At 44.9% G+C, this 20,014-nt stretch overlaps 1 protein-coding gene across 1 annotated transcript; it reads right to left on the bottom strand.

Annotated features, from left to right (window-relative positions):
- Nucleotides 1–191: 191 nt before the first annotated feature.
- On the bottom strand, nt 192–9,942 carry LOC308222346 (ubiquitin carboxyl-terminal hydrolase 42-like; the record flags this gene model as incomplete). Its single annotated transcript, XM_080620242.1, has 14 exons — nt 192–1,668; nt 2,195–2,283; nt 2,671–3,399; nt 4,100–4,238; nt 4,698–4,798; nt 5,000–5,140; nt 5,760–5,871; nt 6,519–6,601; nt 7,146–7,216; nt 7,354–7,421; nt 7,582–7,684; nt 7,845–7,955; nt 9,178–9,378; nt 9,741–9,942. 14 exons carry the CDS (start codon nt 9,940–9,942, stop codon nt 192–194), a joined length of 3,627 nt encoding a protein of 1,208 aa, XP_080476368.1.
- Nucleotides 9,943–20,014: the final 10,072 nt, after the last annotated feature.

The raw sequence follows: 20,014 nt of genomic DNA, 5'->3' as shown, positions 1-20,014 counted from the left end.
TCTAGCGTTCTAACGCTATTCAGCAACATCTTTCCTATGTTGGATTGACCAACCTAATGACCAGCCTGATGACCAACACCTAGTCAGATTATCCTACATAAATCACTTAGAAACAATGGGGAAAAGGCAGGCATGAGAAACACAGAGAAAAGTGTTAGGAAAAAAATGGCAGATTATGCTGGAATCCCTGCTTACTTGTAATCCTTCTCTCGATATTTATCTTTGGACTTCTTTTTCTTCTTGACCTTCTCATCTTTTTTCATTCTTTGGTCATCTGTCTTGCGGCATTTCTTTCCCATTTCACTTTCCCTTCCTTCTCTGTCACTGTATTTCCTCTTGCCAAGTCTAAGTTTTTCATTTTCCCAGAAAGCGTTGTCAAAATGTGCACGAGCTGAGGCAGGTGGAGGTGCGTGCCTTTCCCGAGAGTGTTTTTCAGACTGCCGCTGAGGTACTGAACCATGACGGAAGTTCCCTCTGTGCCTACTGAAGTGATGGGCTCCTTCCTCCCTGGAGTGACTGGTGCGAGCCCATCTGCTCTGGCAGTGATGATCCCTACGTGATTTGTAGAACTGACTCAATTTGTCAAAGTCCTTATCAAAATGAGAGGACTTCCTCTCTCTACCATCTCCTGTTCCATGAACAGAGTAATAACCCTTGTAACACCTGCGTTTTTCCCATCTCCGTGCTTCATCTTGATAGTATCTTTCCCTGCTCCAAGTTCTCTCTCCTTTGGAATGGGAATACCTATTCCTGTCTTGTTCTGTTCTTTCTCTGCTTCGCGATCTATAACGAGAGTATTTTCCTGAGCTTCTGCTGTTGTTTGGACTGCTTCTTTCATTATGGGAAGGTCTGTACTTCCTTTCATTGTAATAGTCCTGCTTATGATGATATTGCTTATTTGTTTCCATGCTGCAAGAGCGCCTCCTTTTGTAGGAACGATCATCCGCTTTGCTCCTGCTTTGCTTCTGCTCTTTAATCTCAGAGTATTGTCTCTTCTTTCGGTAGTGTTCTTTGTCAGGTTTTTTGGAGTCGTGTATCTTCTCCTCGTATTTTTGCCTATTATCCTCTTCGCATTTTTTATTATTCAGCCCTTCATTTTGCCTGGAGAACTGACTCTCCAGAACTTTATCCAGCTTTGCAATAGAAGAGTCATTAACAGGTGGTACCTCTACATAGTTATTAGAAATGTCCTCCGTATCTTGGCATTTATCTGTAATACCCAGAGATGCAAGTTTTTTAGGACTACATTCAATGTCAGACTTCACAGAGGAAGTTTGCCCTAATTTCTCTTCACTCTCAGGAGACCCTTTGATATACGAAGGATCTCCTTTTGCAATGAGTGCAGGTTCTTTTGGTCTTCTTGGTTTGTCTTTGTCTCTGCTGTCTTCGGACTCACACTGCCCAACGTATTCCCATTCAGTATCCAAGGATTTTTTCCTGACCTTGTGCTGACCGTTGATACTGGGTTGTACGTTATCAGCTTTTGTTATAATACTTTCAGCAACTTCTTTGGTAGCAATGGTTTCACAGTCTGATACAGTAAAAGGACTCTCAATCTCACAGCCAAGGTTGGAAAGAGGCGTCCTGGATTGTTCATAGACAGACACTGTTTCCCTCACTACGGTTTCCATAAGACGATCGCCCTCAGACTTCTGAGGTGCAGGGACACTGCACAAAATAAAACCACATTTTTCACTTGGAAAAGTTCACCTAAAAGATAAATGTTAGGAGCAAAAATCCCCTTAAGTAAAAGATTTGCTGGCTACTGGTAAACTCTGTCTGTTTCTAAACTCCCTTACACGGTTTGGAAACTGTAGCTTTCTAAAGAGACTCTGTAAGGCAGTCCCCTTTAGAAACCGATTCTTATACATTCAGCAGCGCCCAGAGAAGGTGTTTTTCTTCTCTTGAGCCTGCAAGGAGTACATTAAAAACCCACACCCAGCACATTTGTCTCCCTCTGCTCACTGCTCTACATCACATCAGTAGCCAGCACCACTAGGTTCGCTCTCCCCTAACTAGAAAAAAGTCAACTCATTAATGTCCGTCCCTCCCCCCAAAATGGGAGGGCAGGAGGTGGGGAATTTACATTGGAAAAAGAAATCCAATCGTTAAAAAAAGGAAAATAATTCCGTGAAGAAACAGAACTATTCTGAGAGGCATCTGCTCGTATTTAATATCAGAATAATACATTTACCTTGTTTGCACTGACAGCCTGTTCAGGTGGCTGTAGGCCAGGGATTCTAAGATTATTTCTTGAGGAATCGGTGACTCAGCTTCAGGTACCTACAATTAAAATGCAGACGTTAACAGACAAAAATATACTACCTTTAGCTGAAAACTGTTTGCAAAATTTCCTCATTAGTTATTAAGCAAGATCACTTTGCCTTACGTGCACTATTGCCATTTCACACATCACCCCTTCCCCACCCTCCCAAATATATTTATGAAACTTATCAAGTACTATCTCAGCTGAACTTTTCTGAAGCTGACATGTTCTCACATGCCAGTTCAGCTCTGCAAATTCTAAGGGGACAATAGCACAAAGTGTTAACGATGAAATTTGTGCTGTGTGTGTTAACAGTATTTCACATGAATTAGGAACATTTTAACGCTCCTGAATACTAAGGACACCATAGGTGAGAAGTTCTAGATGGAACAAACATAACTCACTGGTTCAAGCAATCCATTTGTTTCAGGGAAGAAAATCTCAGAAGGTTTAGCAGGTTGGACTTCGCAAGTAAAATCATCAAGTTTCAGTCCATTTTGTTTAGATCCAATATCTAAACTAACAGCACCATTTAGTGAATCATTTTTTGGCAGCTCATGATGGGCACTCTCTTTTTCAGCCCTCTCACAGAAAGAATGGGAATTCTGCAATGTGCCGACCGCCTCCCAAATCACAATTCCGTTGGAAGATACGCTGAAATTCATTTTAAACACGCCATTCGACGCCTCAGATTTTCCTGAAGACTCTGCACTGGAAGGAACCGTAGCATCGGAGCCGAGTGTAGGACTTCCATTCACTGCTGGCTCTACAAACATTTCATCAGGAACTTCCTCTCTGGAAATGTCAGCAGCAACTGCCACTGTAGAGGCATTTGAGGTAGACTCTGCTCTGAAAGAGTTTGTAATTGTGGAGGAAGGAACGGCCTTGCTGAGATCCTCATTCTCCAAAGCACTGGTAAGATGGCCAGCCTGTGACACAGTTTGCTGCTCAGGCAATTTGTTATTAATACTTCTAGTGATCTTCTGGGCTTTCGATGGATCCGTAGCTGAAGGCCTGGTAATTGCCCAGTTTTGAATGCAAGCTGTTGGAGCTGAAGATAGCCTTTTTATGGAGATACCAACAGGATTTGTATCCTCTTCTAGGGGTCCATTTCCATTTAAATGACTTGAATTCTGTATTTAAAAAGAAAAGATTGCAAGATGAATATGTGCAATCACACAGCACTTATGAAAACATTAAATTCTCCTACTAAATATTTCTACAAATTGCCTCACTACCTAAGAAGAAAAAACACCCCACTTCCAATATCGACCTAAGTCCAACAAGTGTGTTTAATTCCTGCTGCTTTTGGTTTACTGCATATTGGTATCAAATGAGCCTCATTTTTGAAACCCACACAAACAACTTAACATTGACTAAAGCTCTTCCCAAATGTATTTACTTTCCCCTTTAAACATTCCCCGAAAACACTGCAATAATTGCTCTGGTACGCAGGACCAAGAAAAATCGTTTTCACTGACTCAGCTAAATGAACACTGGCGGAGTGATATTGAATTATTACTACTACTATTGTTCTTATCATCATCATCATCATCAGGAATTAATAGGCTCCTTCAAGCGTCTGAAAAGCGTAGCTCCCAGTGCTTTAGAAAGTACTTTGAGTTGGAAGTATAATGAAGTAGCATGGCTGCACAATTTAGGATTAGCCACTGTTGGAATAATTCTGGCTGTTGCTGACGGTTGTGAAGAAAGCTGCAGTGTGGGAGGGAAAATAAAACTCAGACGCTACAAAACAACAACACACCCCCCACCCCCAGTCAAAAGAAAACAACATTATCAATTTGGTGCCATTATCTGCTCCCTGCAAATTACCTTAATCATATGAGGAGGAAGTTGCGGTCCCATAAATCCGTCCTGCTTACTATTAGGCCCCCACTGACCAAGGAATGAGCAGGGGTCAGACGGTGCTGGTAAGTAAAAACCACGTTCTCCAAGTGTCAAATCATAGCGCCTTGGGAAAAAAGCAGTGATCTCAGTTTAGAGTTTTTCTTTCAGCCTGGTCTTGGATTAAACCCCCTTCTAAAATTTGAAAAGAACAGATGATGTGACACACAAGACATGTACAAAAGGCTCAACCAAGACTACAAACTAAAAAACAGACAATGGTCTCCCTACAATGACTATCCTTGCCAGAGCGACAGCTCACCCTCACATCATCTATGGCGTAATTTCTCCTCTTCTACATTAGCCAGCTACAAAGACCAGATAGACAGCAATGTACACAAGCGCACCAGTTTAACGCCAAGCAATGAAAGGCAGTAAACGCTGTGGGCAAGTTCAGGTTAGACAGAACCAAATTCCAGAAATTGTAATCTTTTCCTAGCACAGAAATAACAACACCTGAAAAAAAGACAAGTATCAGTAACAGGAAAGTAAATATATTCTGAACAGGTTCAGGAGTTGGTATTACCTGACATAAAAAAGTAAATAAGCTTGCTGATTGAGAACTGTTTGGATATCAGAAGGCTCCACTACGGCATCATTCATTCGATACCAAAATCCATTGCCCGCCTGCAAATAAAAGACAGTGACATCTTTAGACAAAATGCATGTTGCTCAAATGCCGTCACAGGTAGAACTCTTCAGCACAAACCATCCAAACCAAATCAAATGGAACACACCATCCAACTTTTCCCCATCAAAACGGTGGTTACCAGTAACATTGATTTTCTTTGTTTATTTCACCCTGGGAGAAATCAAGCTGGTACCCACCTTTATGAAGCAGATATAGTGTCCTGCACTGCAGCCAAACCCCAAATGAACAAGAACTGCATATAAAGAATAGATGAGTGGTTCTCCCATCGATTGGGACATATAGGCTCGAAGATCCAAATATTCAGGGTATTTTACATCCTAAACACAAAACAGGAAGATTCAAAAATTACCCGGAATCACTTGGTGGAACAGCCTGAGAAAAACCCTTCTGAAAACACAGGCTAGGATCACACAAATATATTCTTGATTCTTATAAAAATACCTCTTCTCAGAAACAACATTTAGTCATTTAAGCTGCAGAGAACTCTTTTCTGCAGAATTAGCTCTAAGAGTGAGGTATACCCCTATGGTTACCGTAAGCCACAGTTGTTAGATGGACTTTTCTTAGACTATTGTTATTAGTCTCTAGTTACAGCCTGCAAGCATTAACAACTTTTAAATCATAGAATCACAGAATCATAGAATAGTTAGGCTTGGAAAGGACCTTAAGATCATCTAGATCCAGCCCCCCTGCCATGGGCAGGGACACCTCCCACTAAACCATGCCACCCAAGGCTCTGTCCAACCCGACTTTGAACACCGCCAGGGATGGAGCAGTCACAGCTTCCCCGGGCAACCCATTCCAGTGCCTCACCACCCTAACAGTAAAGAATTTCTTCCTTATACCCGATCTAAACTTCCCCTGTTTAAAATGATATTTTCTTGGGGAAATCTCCCATTCCAAGAAGATAAAGCTGCTTTACGGCTGCAAATATACCTTGTTGATCTTGCCACCAGTAAAATCTGCAAATCTTTTCAGCGATATGACGAGAACTTTGGAGGAGCGATGTATTGTGTACCTCTTGGAGGCAGAAACCATGTTTTCGCACCTTAAAAACCAGCACAGACAAACGGTTAACGGCAAATTCTTCCCCCTCCCAAAACTCAAACAAGTGTTCATCTCTCGCACAGGCTTATGAACCCATACGCTGCACTTCAGGCTTGTTAACAGACAGAAGGTAACAGGATGTAAGCGGACAGCTCTACAAAACAAAGGATTTAGAACATTATCTTTCGATAGCCAAGCAAACATCTGAGCATCTATCCTAATGACAAAAAGGAAAGGCTTCCCAACAATTCAGCATGAGAACCCTGCAAGACATTTTTTAGTGAGCCATTAGAGGCTGCTCATGTTAACGACCACCGTTCACACGCACTGAGACCCAATCCCACTTTGTTCCACAGGGAACACTAGGACCTTCAGCAAGCTGATTGTTGCCTCCCACCCCAAATCCTTGTCCTTAGCTCCATGCTTCAGCTCACCACTACTTAGCAGACATCCCCTGTAACTTCTGGCCAGACAAATATTTCTGTGTGCAACCTCACTCTTACGAAGGCTAATAAACACCAGTAGAGGCAGCAGTAAGGAATAAAAGTCTAATGTGAGCTAATGGCCAGAATTCTTCTATTTCCAGATATTCATGTGATACATGAAACGCGTTCTCTTGTGTTCAGATGGAATTAGTAAGAATCTTACTTGCTGCACTTATAGCTGTTTTCTCCGCCCAGTTGTTCAGGTTTCACAAATTGTTCTAGAGCCTCGGTGACAGACGTAACGGCCTGGATGAATAAGAAAGTAGAGCACTAAGTCACTGGAAAAGCAAAACTTCAAACACTTCCTGGTAGTTTGCGAGAGAACCTTGCTAGTTCATCCTCAAGCAACCTACTGCCAACCGGCAACCACTGTGAAGGAGGCAGAAACCTCAGAGTACGCTGAGCATTTACCTCCTGTGGAAACGATTCTACTCTGAAACAAAACAATAAAGTTTGCAGTGCCACAGACAGCTCCTGTGCTATGCTATGGCATCAAGAATGAGAACAGTCAAACCCATCAGCCTAAGGACAGACGTATGCTGAAGCAGAATAATGGAGAAGTGTGAGAGTATAGGTGTTTGTGTAGACATAATTACTGCTTTTACAGCTTAAACCCACTGCAAACATGGAGAGCATCTAGATGCCTTCCACACAAGACCAAAGGATTGCCGCTCCCATCCAGCATCAAGCTCTTTCCTTTTAGCAGTGTATCTTTTTCAGTAAAATGCCTTTCTTTGGAAGGCTCTACAGGTCCCCATACAGCTCAACCCATATTCACAAAACACCTTACCTCTATATCCAAAGTAATATCGAGGAATGGTTCGTACGTATCAGAAACAGCTTGGCAGTTCAAGCATTTCACTGGAATCAAAATACAAATGCTTAACACTGACTGGACAAATTTAAAGTCTTCACACGTATTACTTTAGTCAAAGTCCTTTACTACAGACAAACAGACACAGACCACTTCAAAGGAGAGGCAGATTTTTAACAAGTACCTTGGGATCTTAGGTATCCTCCAAATATTTGATAAATAAGTGTGGTGGCTTGAGAAGATATGTCCAACCTGGAAAGAAATGATAAATCAGACCTCAGATGATGCGAGGCTCAGATTTAACTCTTCAAACAGTTTTTACCAAGGACACGGATTTTAATGCAGTATAGTAAAGAAAGGAGTAAAAGGGGCTAGAGAACAATCAAAAGTTAAATAATTTGTTTATGCTTACTTGGTGCTTCCATTCAAGCAAGTTTTCTGCAAAGCATCAACAGTGAAGGACAAGAATTCATGTGCATCCTCTTGACTGCCGTAACGGAAATGCTTTCCTATTCCTAATAAATAAGAAGGTGGTCATATTTATCTCGTAGAAATTGAAAGAAAACTTGTATTTCTAATATCTTCCTTCCAAGTATCAAAATCATTTCTATGCATCAAATAGTTCTTTGAAAAGTTACCAAATATATCAAAATAAAACCATCTGAAATTACTTACTTTTAAGGCCATGGATAACAGATGTAGGTTTGATAGCATTATTAGAGCAACACAGGACTTGGTTAATGTGAGCTTCCAATGTACACATCATACAGAAGCCTTTTTCATGACCTGAAGAGTGAAAGAAGCAACAGTCTAGCCAAATATGCATTGCTACAAAAAAACCAAAACCCAGCCTTATGAATTAATACTCTTTAAGCTAAAGGTACAATGTGCATTCTTCATGTGCATCCTCTTCTCCTAAGGCGTCAATATCCCGACAGTTTTGTGGCATTTTAAGACACAATCCTGTACAGAATTTAAATGATGACTGAGTTTGCATTAAAATGCATTTTCTGATGAGCAATCTAAGTCACTATTGCAATGACTTTTTTTTTTTTTGCAGGCTGACACGAATGTGAACTCCACAGGCTGCCGAATATATGACAAAACACTACTGACATTGATGACACAGCACTAAGAGAGAATGCCTGTTATTTTCAGCATACTGCTGTGAGGTGAGCTACGTGACACAGAGCTAAGAAACCTCCGGGAGAAAGGAAAGATTAAATTATTTCTGCCCTCCCTTTTGCAACAGGGTTCTTAACTGGAAACATTTTTATCTATGTTAAAAAAACACACTTACATTTCTAGGAATAAACACTAAGATGCCAAACCAAAAAGCATGCATGTACCTTTGTCAAAATAGACCTAGATGGAGATGAAAAGAGGCTCCTATGCCTAAATCAATTCAAGCATAGAAGTGCAAAGAACACAAATTCCAACGTTCAAAAAATACGAACTTTTAACTAGAATAAAACCAGTCTACATTTTAATACTGCCCCACACAGATTTCCATTTCAGGACAGCAGAAATTGGCTCGTAGTGCTTTCTAGGGTGTGGGCCTTTTTAATGGGTCAAGAGTGAACGTGTCATTTATTGCAATATTAACACACTACGGTATCTAGGCTGCAGACACAAAGAAGCTATGATGCCAACATCCTAAATTTTACCTCCTTTCTACCAGCAGGAAACCCAAATCCCAAATGTTCATCAAATGCCTTCCTTTGCAACGTACTTCTTTATTCACACAAAGCAAGAAATGGTCTTTACTTGCAAGTTTACCATTGTGCATTAAATGAACAAATGAACTTTATATGCCATTCTGAGCTCCCTGCTAAATAACCATGGAATCACAGAATCATTTAGGCTGGAAAAGACCGCGAAGATCGCATTCAAAGCCGGCTTCTACAGGTAAAACGGGAAAGCCGCGAGTTTTCTCCACAGAATCCCTGTTCTTCTTCCACCTTTGCAGCTGCCCAACATATTTATAATAATACTAGAAAGTACTCACATGACTTGCTGTGTTCAAGAGACAGCATGTAATTGGCCAGAGGAGGTGTGTATGTCAAACACTGCAGAGTAGCATTAAGGTAACACGTATTGCCCAGATTCTGCAGTCCAACTCCAACATTCAGTGGCTGTTGCCAATCCATGCAGATTTTCTCAGGTGGAAAAAGAATTTCACGTGGTGGGGCAATTCCATCGTTAACAACTGCAAGAAAATTAGATTTCCAAAACTATTTACGGTTTCTGTTTGAAAAAGGCTGTTTAAAAGGTAGCATTCTGCAGGAGCACCCAGAAGAACCAGGTCTACTCCACAACCCAAAAACACATGATGGAACAGCTGAAACACTGCCACTTGAATTTGCAGGTCAACACACTGCTTTGAACCATCATTTTCCAGCACCAGTCCCTTCAGTTGCCTTAGGGGACTCACAAAATTGCAGCCTAGCGCTGAAGGCTTTATTCATCACAACCCTGTTTTATATCAGTGCAACAAATGAGAACTGCGTTTTCTAACTTTTGGGGTTTTTGTTCTGAAGAAAAGGGGGGAAGGACAGAAGGCACACTTACTTAGTTCTCCCTGGCCAAAAGGCTTGGGTTTTTCCGTGCTTCTACAATAAATAGAACCTCCTGGTCCCTTCTTTGGCTCTTCTGCAGGTTGTACCCAGCCAAAGTTTGCGGTGCATGCTGTTACTTTCTTGGCACGCCATTTGTTGGCCCACCTGAATGACAGCTTTTTAAATATTGAAGGTATTCTCCTCTTTATAGTCATCGTTCATATCTGTATCAAAAATAAAAGTTCTGGTTGACTTAAAAATATCACAAAGCATTCCAGAAGGAGATCCTGTCACTCAGTTGCAAAGAAATAACTTGAAGGACTAAGTAGCTGGTAACAAATATTAAAAAAACCCCAAACGACAACAACCAAACTAAAAACCCCACTCACAACACTGTGTTTAAGTGGGGAGTAGCGATTACGCATTTGTCTCATGACAAAACAAACATTTGCAGCAGTGACTGTAAAACAACAACATACACAAAAATGCCTAAGTAGAAACAAGGAGCAACAGGAAACTACTACAGGTGGACATGAAGACATGAAGGCACTTCTATGTCTCTAAATTGCAAACTATACTTCCACAAAGCAACACTACAGGAAGACAAAAAAGCCCAAACCAAACCAACAACAGAAAAGTAAAACCAAACCCCCGAAAAAAACCAAAAACCAAACACACACACACACACAAATTCGAAATAAAGAACATCCCGAACGGACACACACCCACACACCCCCACACCCCCACACCCCCAGAGGCCACACTTGTTTGCTTTCATAAAAAATAATCCATCTGCCAACCCAGGAAACCCGCAGTCAATTATCACTTTAACCTTACCTGGAAGCGAAGGGCTCCGAGTTTGTCAGCTCCGGGGTCGTGACCGTGGTCTCCGTCCGCCCAGGGGTTTCTCTGCTCTCCCAAGGCGCGTCTGCCCAGTGTTTCACCGGGGTCTGAGGGTCTGCTTCTCCCGGGTCGCAAGATAAGCTCTCAAAGTCGGTTAACGTCATAGTACCAGTTCCAAATGGAACTGCCCGGCCTTCCGTCACCAGCGCTGAGCCTGAGGCACCTACCCGCTCACCCTCCGCTCTGCCTTTCCGAGGCGTTTTGGTCCCTAAAAGCATTTTGGCACCGCTGCTCTCACGGACCGGCGCGGCACGCAGCACGTCCGCTGTCGGGAGCGGCAAGAGCCCAAACACAGCCAAACCAACCCGACCCTGACGCGGCAGGCGAGGGCAGAGCACGGCTCCGAGGGATCCCTCGCTTCCCCTCGCCTCGCCCTTCTCCCTCCACCTCAGGCTCAGTCCCAGCCCCGCCCCGCCCCTCCCCGCCCCGGGTGTCCCTTTCCGCGCTCGCAGCTCGAGGACCGTCCGGAAGCAGGACCGCAGCAGCGAGCAGCCTAGGGCGGCTCCGTGCTCATGGCAACTAACGGACGGGACGCGAGGGCGGCGAGAAGTGGAACCCTTCGAAGCGCTCGATTCCCCGGGGGGGGGCGGCAGGCCCCGCGAGGAGCCGCCGCCTCCTCGCCAAGCAAGGAACAACGCCGCTCACGCCTCGGGATCTGGGGTTTTTACCACGATGCTTTTCTACTCCGAGTGCGCCTTCTGTTCTTAAGGGAAAGCCCCTAATTCCATGATGGAGGCACAGGGTGGCTTTTTTGGACTGCTGCTGGTAGCAGGCAGGGTTTCACAAACTTGTTCAACCTGAGCCGTGCCTACTGTGCCAGTGACCGCTTGGGAGACCCAGTGCTTTATCAAAGCAATTTTGCTTGTTGGAGTTGCAGAGCAGCTCGGGATACAGCACAGGGAAACGTGCCGTCCTGGCAAAGCCACAGACTGACCAAGGTGATGTGTTTCAAATCCCCTTTTGACTGTCAAGGAGAGGCCGTTTGCTTGTTCCAGCCTTGCTGATGTGCCTTGTTTTGCATGAGGTGTCATGCTGCCAGTGTTCTGCTTTATTGCATGTTTGCGATAAAGGCTGAGAGGAAAAGAACAAAGTAAACTTTTCTACACCTTAGATTTTCCCCAGAGTGTGTGCAATTGTGGTCTGCTTGGATGACTGTTCAGATACAAGTACTTTCAAGGGACTGAAACTCAACCAAAGGAGGTACAATCCTCGAACAAGTGTCCGTGGGGAGATACCTTTGCTTAATGGAACACATTTAAACTCTTTCTAGAAAGGATTTTGAGTCGTACGCCCTGCGTTTGCAGAGCAGCGTGATCTCAGAGCTGCTCACATCACCTGTTTCGAGTCTTCTGGTCCGCAACTTCAGGTTTTGTTCTTCAGCAATGCATGCATCAGTTTGAGCTCTGTACAAGTACAGTTGTAATGCAAATAAGCCAGATCAGTGGTACCAATGAGTGCAAGGCTGTGAAAAGCAGCCAATAAAGTATTTCTGGAGAAATGTGAGATTACAAAAGCACTAATAAGCCGTGAAGCACTTTTGTATCAGTTCTTCCCTTCTGAAAATCTATTTATTCAACCAGGTGAGGATGCCTGCCTAGAAGCAGGAAGGAAATGCCTTGGGAGTTAATTTGCTGTATTTAGTTGAAGTTCTTCTACCCAGCAGGAATAACTATTTGAGAGTAATGTGTAACTAAGGCGATTGTAGCAGGAAATGTAGTATTTCTTAGCATTAAAATCTCCGAACAACACAGCTTAGATAAATCAGAAAGATTATTCAGATGCCCTGTGTTTCCTACAGGTTCTCCACTCACTGGTCTCCTGATGCAGGACCAGTGAAGAAGAAGTGTGTCACAGTCTGATAGCATTTAATAATAAAAATTAAAATCACCCTATGAATTTGTCTTCAGCTGGCCACTTTAGAGAGACAAAACCAGGCAACTGAGAGTTTTTCCTAACTCACTCACTCCCAACCAAGGGAGAAACCATCTAACAAAATTGTGCAATCCTCTGAAATCCTGCAGGACAATGGGCAAAAGCATTATGAGTTGAGTTCTCTATGAGGTTGTACAAAACATACGAAGCAAGTGAAAAATGTGGCACCAGATCAGGTCCCACAAAACAAGTTATTTGCCTTAACTGTCTTCAGTGAGCTGTCGAATATATTTTCACCCTCCACCCTTCTGCTCACACTCATGGGGTGGAGCTGGTTTGTGCTGGGGACACTGGGGCCTTCCACATTTTTCCTTTTCTTTAGGGCCCATGGGGTTTCTTTCAGGCCACTCTAGCACCAGCTTTTCCAATTTATCACTGGGTAATCCATCCATTCAATCTTTAGGAATAGCCTGTCATCACCCCAATGTCCACAACCCTTGCCTCTTCTCAGGACTATTTCTAGCTCCTGGGCAAATACTTTCTTCTCTGTCTTTCGATCAGGTGAACGCAGTCCTTCCAGGGCAGCAACGGCCCTTTCACTTTGGGATGTTGCTCTTATCTTTCCCTGTAACTGGATCCCCATGGCTTCCAAGGAGTCGGGAAGAGCCCGAATGAGGGAAGTCCTGTGTTTTCGGGATCGACCGCTATCATCATCGGGGCCTCCTGTTTAAGTTCCCGATCGTACATCCTTTGCAGACATGCTGCTTTCTGCACATTTGCTACCCACTGGTCGACTGCCCCTGTGATGGCGAGGGGATCTCCCCTCTCCAAAGGGTCAAGTCCTCCAGCCCACTAAGCTGCTCTTGGAGTTAAGGACCAGGGTGCGCAGTGGTCGCCGGTGGTTAAAAATACTGCTGGCCCCAAATATCCCTCAGCTTCCTTCTCACTCCGTAAAAATCCACCTCCCCCAGACAGCGATACTCTCCAAACAGATTCTGTTTCTGATTCCTTTGGAGTACGACCCGATTGCTTTTGAAGTTTAGCTCACTCCGGAGCAGGATAACGGAACCTCTCTGGTGGCAAGCGGTGGGAATTGGTTCTCTCCGCCTTCCTAAGCAGATTCCCTATTTATCAAGGGGCGGAGAGAAGCGGCAGGAACGTTTCACTTTTCTACGCTTAGTCCCGCCTCTCCCAGGGCCCTGTGGGGATATTCAGTTGTTTTCTCCGCCCTGTGCAGGGGCGCTTTTCTCTGCAAGGAGTTGCTCTTTCAGGGCACATTGCAAGCAGTTAGCCTGATTTTTCTCATTGTCTAACGGTTCTTTTAAGTTAACTACCTGGTCCTGCAGGGCTCGGACCAGGTCTGGTGAAGTTTGTATGAACTGAGATTCAGCTGTTTGTTGTTCTGCGCCAGCCTCCGGTGCAGCAGTCAAGATGGCGCCCAGTACGGCGCAGACAACGGAGTTACCCTCTCCGGGCCGCAGTTTTGCGTCCTTTTGCAGGGCGCTTATTCGATCTGTTACACTTTGCAAATTATGCCGATTTTTCTCGGCCCATTCTGCCCCTGGCAGAGAGAGGCGAGCCTTCTGTTTCTCTAAAAGACCACACAACACATCTCTGCCCTCAGGGGCAGCTTCACTGCTATCCATTTCTGAACGGGACGATCGCCTCAGGGAGGCAGCACGTTTTGCTTCAACGAAACCCACCTCTGAAGTCCCTGAGAGGCCCGCACCTCACGCAAACCAAGTTAAATACAGCAATAGGTTGGGGTTGTCACCTCAGGGGGGCAGCAGGTCTGTTTCAACAGAATCCACCCCTTACGTCCCCGAGAGGCACACACGTAATACCTTTTTACTTTCATAAAAAAGAATCCAGCTGCCAAGCTAGGAAACTCGCAGTTCTTTGATCACTTTAACCGTAACTGGAAGCCAGGTAGGTACACGAAGTAGAGAGGCACTCGAAGCTCCCGCTGCCCCGCTGTCGGAGCCCAGTTCCGCTTCCTGCTACTGCTGGCGACCCCGAGCCCCGGGACCGCGATTAGTACGGAGCAGCCAGAGCGGCCCCGGGGTTGCGTCTGTCCGAACGGGGGTTCGGGTTTGTCAGCTGCGGGGTCTGCTGCTCTGTCCGCCCCGGGGTCGGGCTCTGTGTCAGGGACTTGTTGTGTGCCAGAGAAAGCACGTAATTGGCGGGAGGAGGTGCATAAGTTAAACACTGCAGAGTAGCATTAAGGTAACACGTATTGCCCAGATTCTGCAGTCCAACTCCAACATTCAGTGGCTGTTGCCAATCCATGCAGATTTTCTCAGGTGGAAAAAGAATTCTTTGTGGTGGGGCAATTCCATCGTTAACAACTGCAAGAAAATTAGATTTCCAAAACTATTTACGGTTTCTGTTTGACAAAGGATGTTTAAAAGGTAGCACTCTGCAGCAGCACCCAAACCCACCAGGTCTACTCCACAACGCAAAAAACCGTGATGGAACAGCTTAAACACTGCCACTTGAATTTGCAGGTCAACAGACTCTTTTGAACTATGGTTTATTTATCCGTTTCAATTCTTCCAGTACAAGACAAACTACCACTCTGGCCTTTTTCCTTATTGTAACTTAAACCACAAATTTACATTTGTAATTCTATGCTAATAAATACAAGAACTAAGATGGAAAAACATGCGAGTAACTAGCAGAGCAGGTAGCCCTACAGATGCCAGACCTCCTCGGGAGCAGGGTTAGCATTCAGAGACTTGTGAATAATGGAAGCCATAAACACAAAGGTAAAATGTATTTTTCTCTGCACAACACAGAAGACCTGGGTAAGTCTGTGTATTCTAAAAAGCTCCTCAAAACCGATTGTTACAAGTGGATTTTTAAATCGATAAAACCGTAGGTTTTCCAGCACCAGTCCCTTCAGTTGCCTTAGGCGACTCACAAATTTACAGCCTAGCGCTGAAGGCTTTATTCATCACAACCCTGTTTTATATCAGCGCAACAAATGAGAACTGCGTTTTCTACTTTTCGTTTTGGTTTTTTTTGGTTTTTTTTTGAAGGGGGGAAGGACAGAAGGCACACTTACTTAGCTCTCCCTGGCCAAAAGGCTTGGGTTTTTCAGAGGTTCTGCAATAAACAGAACCTCCCGGTCCCTTCTTTGGCTCTTCTGCAGGAGGTACTTGGCCCAAGTTTGTGGTGGATGGTGTTGTTTTCCTCGCGTGACATTTGTTGGCCCGCCTGAATGACAGGTTTTTAAATATTGCAGATATTCTCCTCATTATAGTCATTGTTCGTATCTGGAACAGAGGTAAAAGTCCTGGTTGACTTAAGAATATCACGGAGCATTCCAGAAGGAGATCCTGTCACTCAGTCTCAAAGAAATAACTTGAAGAACTAAGTAACTGGTAAAAATTATTATAAAACCCCAAACAACAACCAAACTAAAAACCCCACTCACAAAACTGCGTTTAAGTGGGCAGTAGCGATTACGCATTTGTCTCATGACAAAACAAACATTTGCAGCAGTGACTGTAAAAAAACCAGTAACATACACAAAAATGCCTAAGTAGAAATAAGGAGCAATACAAAACTACTACAGGTAGACATGAAGACATGAAGGCACTTTTATGTCTCTTAATGGCAAACTCCATTTCCACAAAGCAACGCTACCGGCAGAAAAAAGTCCAAAGCGAGTGAAAAAAAAAAAAAAAGAGGAACATCCCGAACACAAACACGCCGCACTCGTTTACTGTCATAAAAAAGAATGCAGCTGCCAAGCTGGGAAACTCGCAGTTATTCCAGTTAAGGAAGATATTAACTGGAAGCCAGTTAGGTACACGAAGTAGAGAGGCATTCGAAGCTCTCATTCCTCGCTGTCGGAGCCCAGCAAGGCTTCCTGCCACTACTGGCGCCTCCGAGATCGGGGACCGCGAGTTGTACGGAGCAGAGAGCGGCCTGAGGGTCTGCGTCTCTCCGCACAGGGGTGCCCTCTGTGTCCGCACAGGAGCCGCAGTTTGTGACCCCCCAGGGGTCTCGCTGTCCTCCCAGGGGTGCGTGCCCAGTGTTTCACCGCGGTCTGAGGGTCTGCTTCTCCCGGGTCGCAAGATAAGCTCTCAAAGTCGGTTAACGTCCAGTCCGAAATGGAACTGCCCGGCCTTCCATCACCAGCGCTGAGCCTGAGGCACCTACCCGCTCACCCTCCGCTCTGCCTTTCCGAGGCGTTTTGGTCCCTAAAAGCATTTTGGCACCGCTGCTCTCACGGACCGGCGCGGCACGCAGCACGTCCGCTGTCGGGAGCGGCAAGAGCCCAAACACAGCCAAACCAACCCGACCCTGACGCGGCAGGCGAGGGCAGAGCACGGCTCCGAGGGATCCCTCGCTTCCCCTCGCCTCGCCCTTCTCCCTCCACCTCACGCTCCGACCCAGCCCCACCGGGCACCTCCGGCCCGCGGCAACCGGTGCTGCGGGGGCAGGCGCAGCGCCGCCCCGCCTCAGCGCTCTCCCGCCCCGTCCCGCCCCGCCCCGGTCCTGCCGGGCCAGGCGGTGGTGGCCGTGGCGGCGGTGGCGGCGTCGGCGGGGCTGGGTCCGTCCGCCCCATACTGGGGACGTCGCCCAGCCCCGCCCCGACGGGGAGTCCCACCCCTCCGCTGCCCGGCAGGCAGGAGGACAGCGGCCGGGTGCCCGACCGGCGCCACAGCGGCCGCCAGAGCTGAGAAGAGCCCAGCCCAGCCGAGCCGAGCCGAGCCGGGCCGAGCCGGCTGCTCCCGCCGCTCTCTTTCCCTTCTTTTTGCCGTGCCGGCTCCGCTCAGCAGCTGAGCTGTGTGGCCACTTCCATCAGCCGCGGTGCCAGTGCAGTGCAGGCAGAGAAATGTACAGGAAACTTCGGCTCAGCCGGACTGGCTTAAAATTGACGCTATTCTGACAAAATAAGCTCTACGTTACTGCAACATTTTGAACCGCTTTAAACTGGTACAAAACTGAACCTCTGCCAACTGAGCAGCAACTAGAATGCTTTCTAGGTGAAAACAATGCATATTTTTCAGATTTAGTACATCCCTATGTAGATATGCTGGCTGGAAAAGCTAGGTCTCTTGTAGACCAAATCCTACAAGCTAAGACTTGTGGCTTACCAGTTCCATTTCTAGATTTTCTTAGAAAATGTTTCTAGCTACAGTTTGAATATAAAATGTAAACGCCGCACAGATAGGGACTGATCTAAGTAGTAACTTGGCGTACACAAGTGATTTGCATGACATACTCTGTATCAATCATTGTTTAAAATGTGACGTTCTATGTAAATCCACTGCAATCGTAACGTTTTCATTTATCAGGAGGACCTGTTGCTTCAGCCTGGAGCCTTTCTCTAAAATAAAGTGTGAAACCCTACTGTTGCATAGCTCCTCATTTACCAAGAATACATGGGAGGTGCGTGCTGATTTACTGGTTTCAGAGGTTAAGATCTGATTTTGCAACTGCTCTTGTAAGTCAAAGGCCTCTTTGCCTACCTTTAGGCACACTGATTTAAATTGACAGGTTTACTTTTTCAGAGAGAAAATTCCTCACCTGCAAAATAGATTGTTCTTGTAAAGCTGAACACTCATAGCTGTGTTGCTGTGAATGTTACTCCATTAAGAGCTGGTTTCCCACCCTGAATTAAAGAGGGATTTTGTCCGTTCCCTTCCATGAGCTTCAGTCAAATATAAGGCAAGAACAACTCAGATCTCTTGTCCTCAAGTCGATTAATCAGACCAGACAGATAAGTCAGAGGAACTGTATTTCATTGAGGTTCCCAATCACTGCTCTCCTGATGCAGGACCAGTGAATATGAAGTGCATCACAGTTTGATAGCATTTAATAATAAAAATTAAAATCACCCTATGAATTTGTCTGGAGCTAGCCACTTTAGAGAGACAAAGACAACTGAGACTTCAGGCAAGTGACAGTATATTCAGAGAACGGAATTGAAACGTATGGATTTTGTCTTGATGGTAAATGTTTCAATCAGAAATTCTAAGTTTTGATGGTCCACATCGATAAAGTCCAGTTTGAAGATAAAGAGTTGTTGTTTTTGAAGGCAAAGATTCATCTTTTTTGATGGCAAATCCAGGTTCGATGATAAACAGTCAGGTTTGGTGCAAACAGTCAGGTTTGGTGGTAAAAAGTCACATTTGATGGTAGAGAGTCAGTTCTGATGGTAAAGGCAGGTTCAATGGAAAACAGGTTTGGTGCTAAAGCGTCAGGTTTGATGGCAAAGCCAGGCTTGATGGTAAACAGTCAGTTTTGATGGTAGAGTCATTCTTGATGGTAAACAGCCAGGTTTCAGGGTAAACCATCAGCCTTGATTGTACACAGTTTTGATGGTAAAGAGTCAGGTTTGACGATGAGACGTAGCTGGTTTTGTCAGTAGGTTTAGTTTAGGTAGCGAAGGATTCCATCAGTGAGCTTTGCATCTGAAAGACAAAAGAAGCCAAAGTCACTCCATGTCATGACATTCAATGTCAAACCCTGTCTCAGTGGTTTGGTTTCTGAAAGAGAAGTCTCAAGCCTGCACACAGCTCCACCTGCTCTGTGACTATATTATCCGACGGACTTGAGAAGGCAGCTTCCCCACTTCCAAACTGACTGCAGTTTGGATCTATGCTAAGGTGAAAATTCCTACTTGAGACCCATTCATTTAATATTTTTAAAGACAGACCTTCCACAACAGGAAGTTCGTTAACATCTATGGACCTGAGGAAATACTCAAATTCTGCAGACTTAACAAATTGCTTTTCACAGCCCTCATATCCCACTTGTGTTGCAAGCAGTGGATCAAAGTGGGGTTCTAGCACTGTGTTTATCGGCTAACATCTCTTACGCCTACACAGATAGTGCACTAATCTTAATGCCCCTGACCTGTGTAGTGGGGTGCAAGACATTGAATTTCTTCCTATACTTTTGACTGGTTTAGAAAGAACCAGATTTGGCCACCTGCTGGCAAAACCATTCACTAAAGCCAAACCAGTCCCAGTCACTGCAAATGCGGAAGGCTGAGGGAAACACGCAGCTTAAAAATAGGAAAACGGATGCAGCGTTTGATGCGTGTATGGAATGTTACTTCTTTTACCACAGGTGATGACTTGCTGTGTGTCACCTATTTTGTAGTAATTTCTGCACATCTGACTTTGGATGCAGCAAACATAAGCCCTCAGATTAAGGACCAGTAAGTCTTGGTTTGTACACAAATCCTGACAGGGGCTATTTGTGGAATATGTGGAATTAAAAATACATAATTGTTGTAACCTAATCAAGAACAGTGCGCAGATCTGGCTCTGCCCTGGGTTCAGCAGGCTGGGCTTAAACCACGACAGGTTCTTAACTTTGTGCTCCAGGTCTAGCGTTCTAACGCTATTCAGCAACATCTTTCCTACGTTGGCTTGACCAACCTAATGACCAGCCTAATGACCAACTGGTAGTCAGATTATGCTATATAAATCACTTAGAAACAATGGGGAAAAGGCAGGCATGAGAAACACACAGAAAAGAGTTAGG

This window comes from Psittacula echo (genome assembly GCF_963264785.1).
Source record: "Psittacula echo genome assembly, chromosome: 5".
Classification (NCBI taxonomy): Eukaryota; Metazoa; Chordata; class Aves; order Psittaciformes; family Psittacidae; genus Psittacula; species Psittacula echo.
This window is presented reverse-complemented; position numbering and strand designations above follow the sequence as displayed.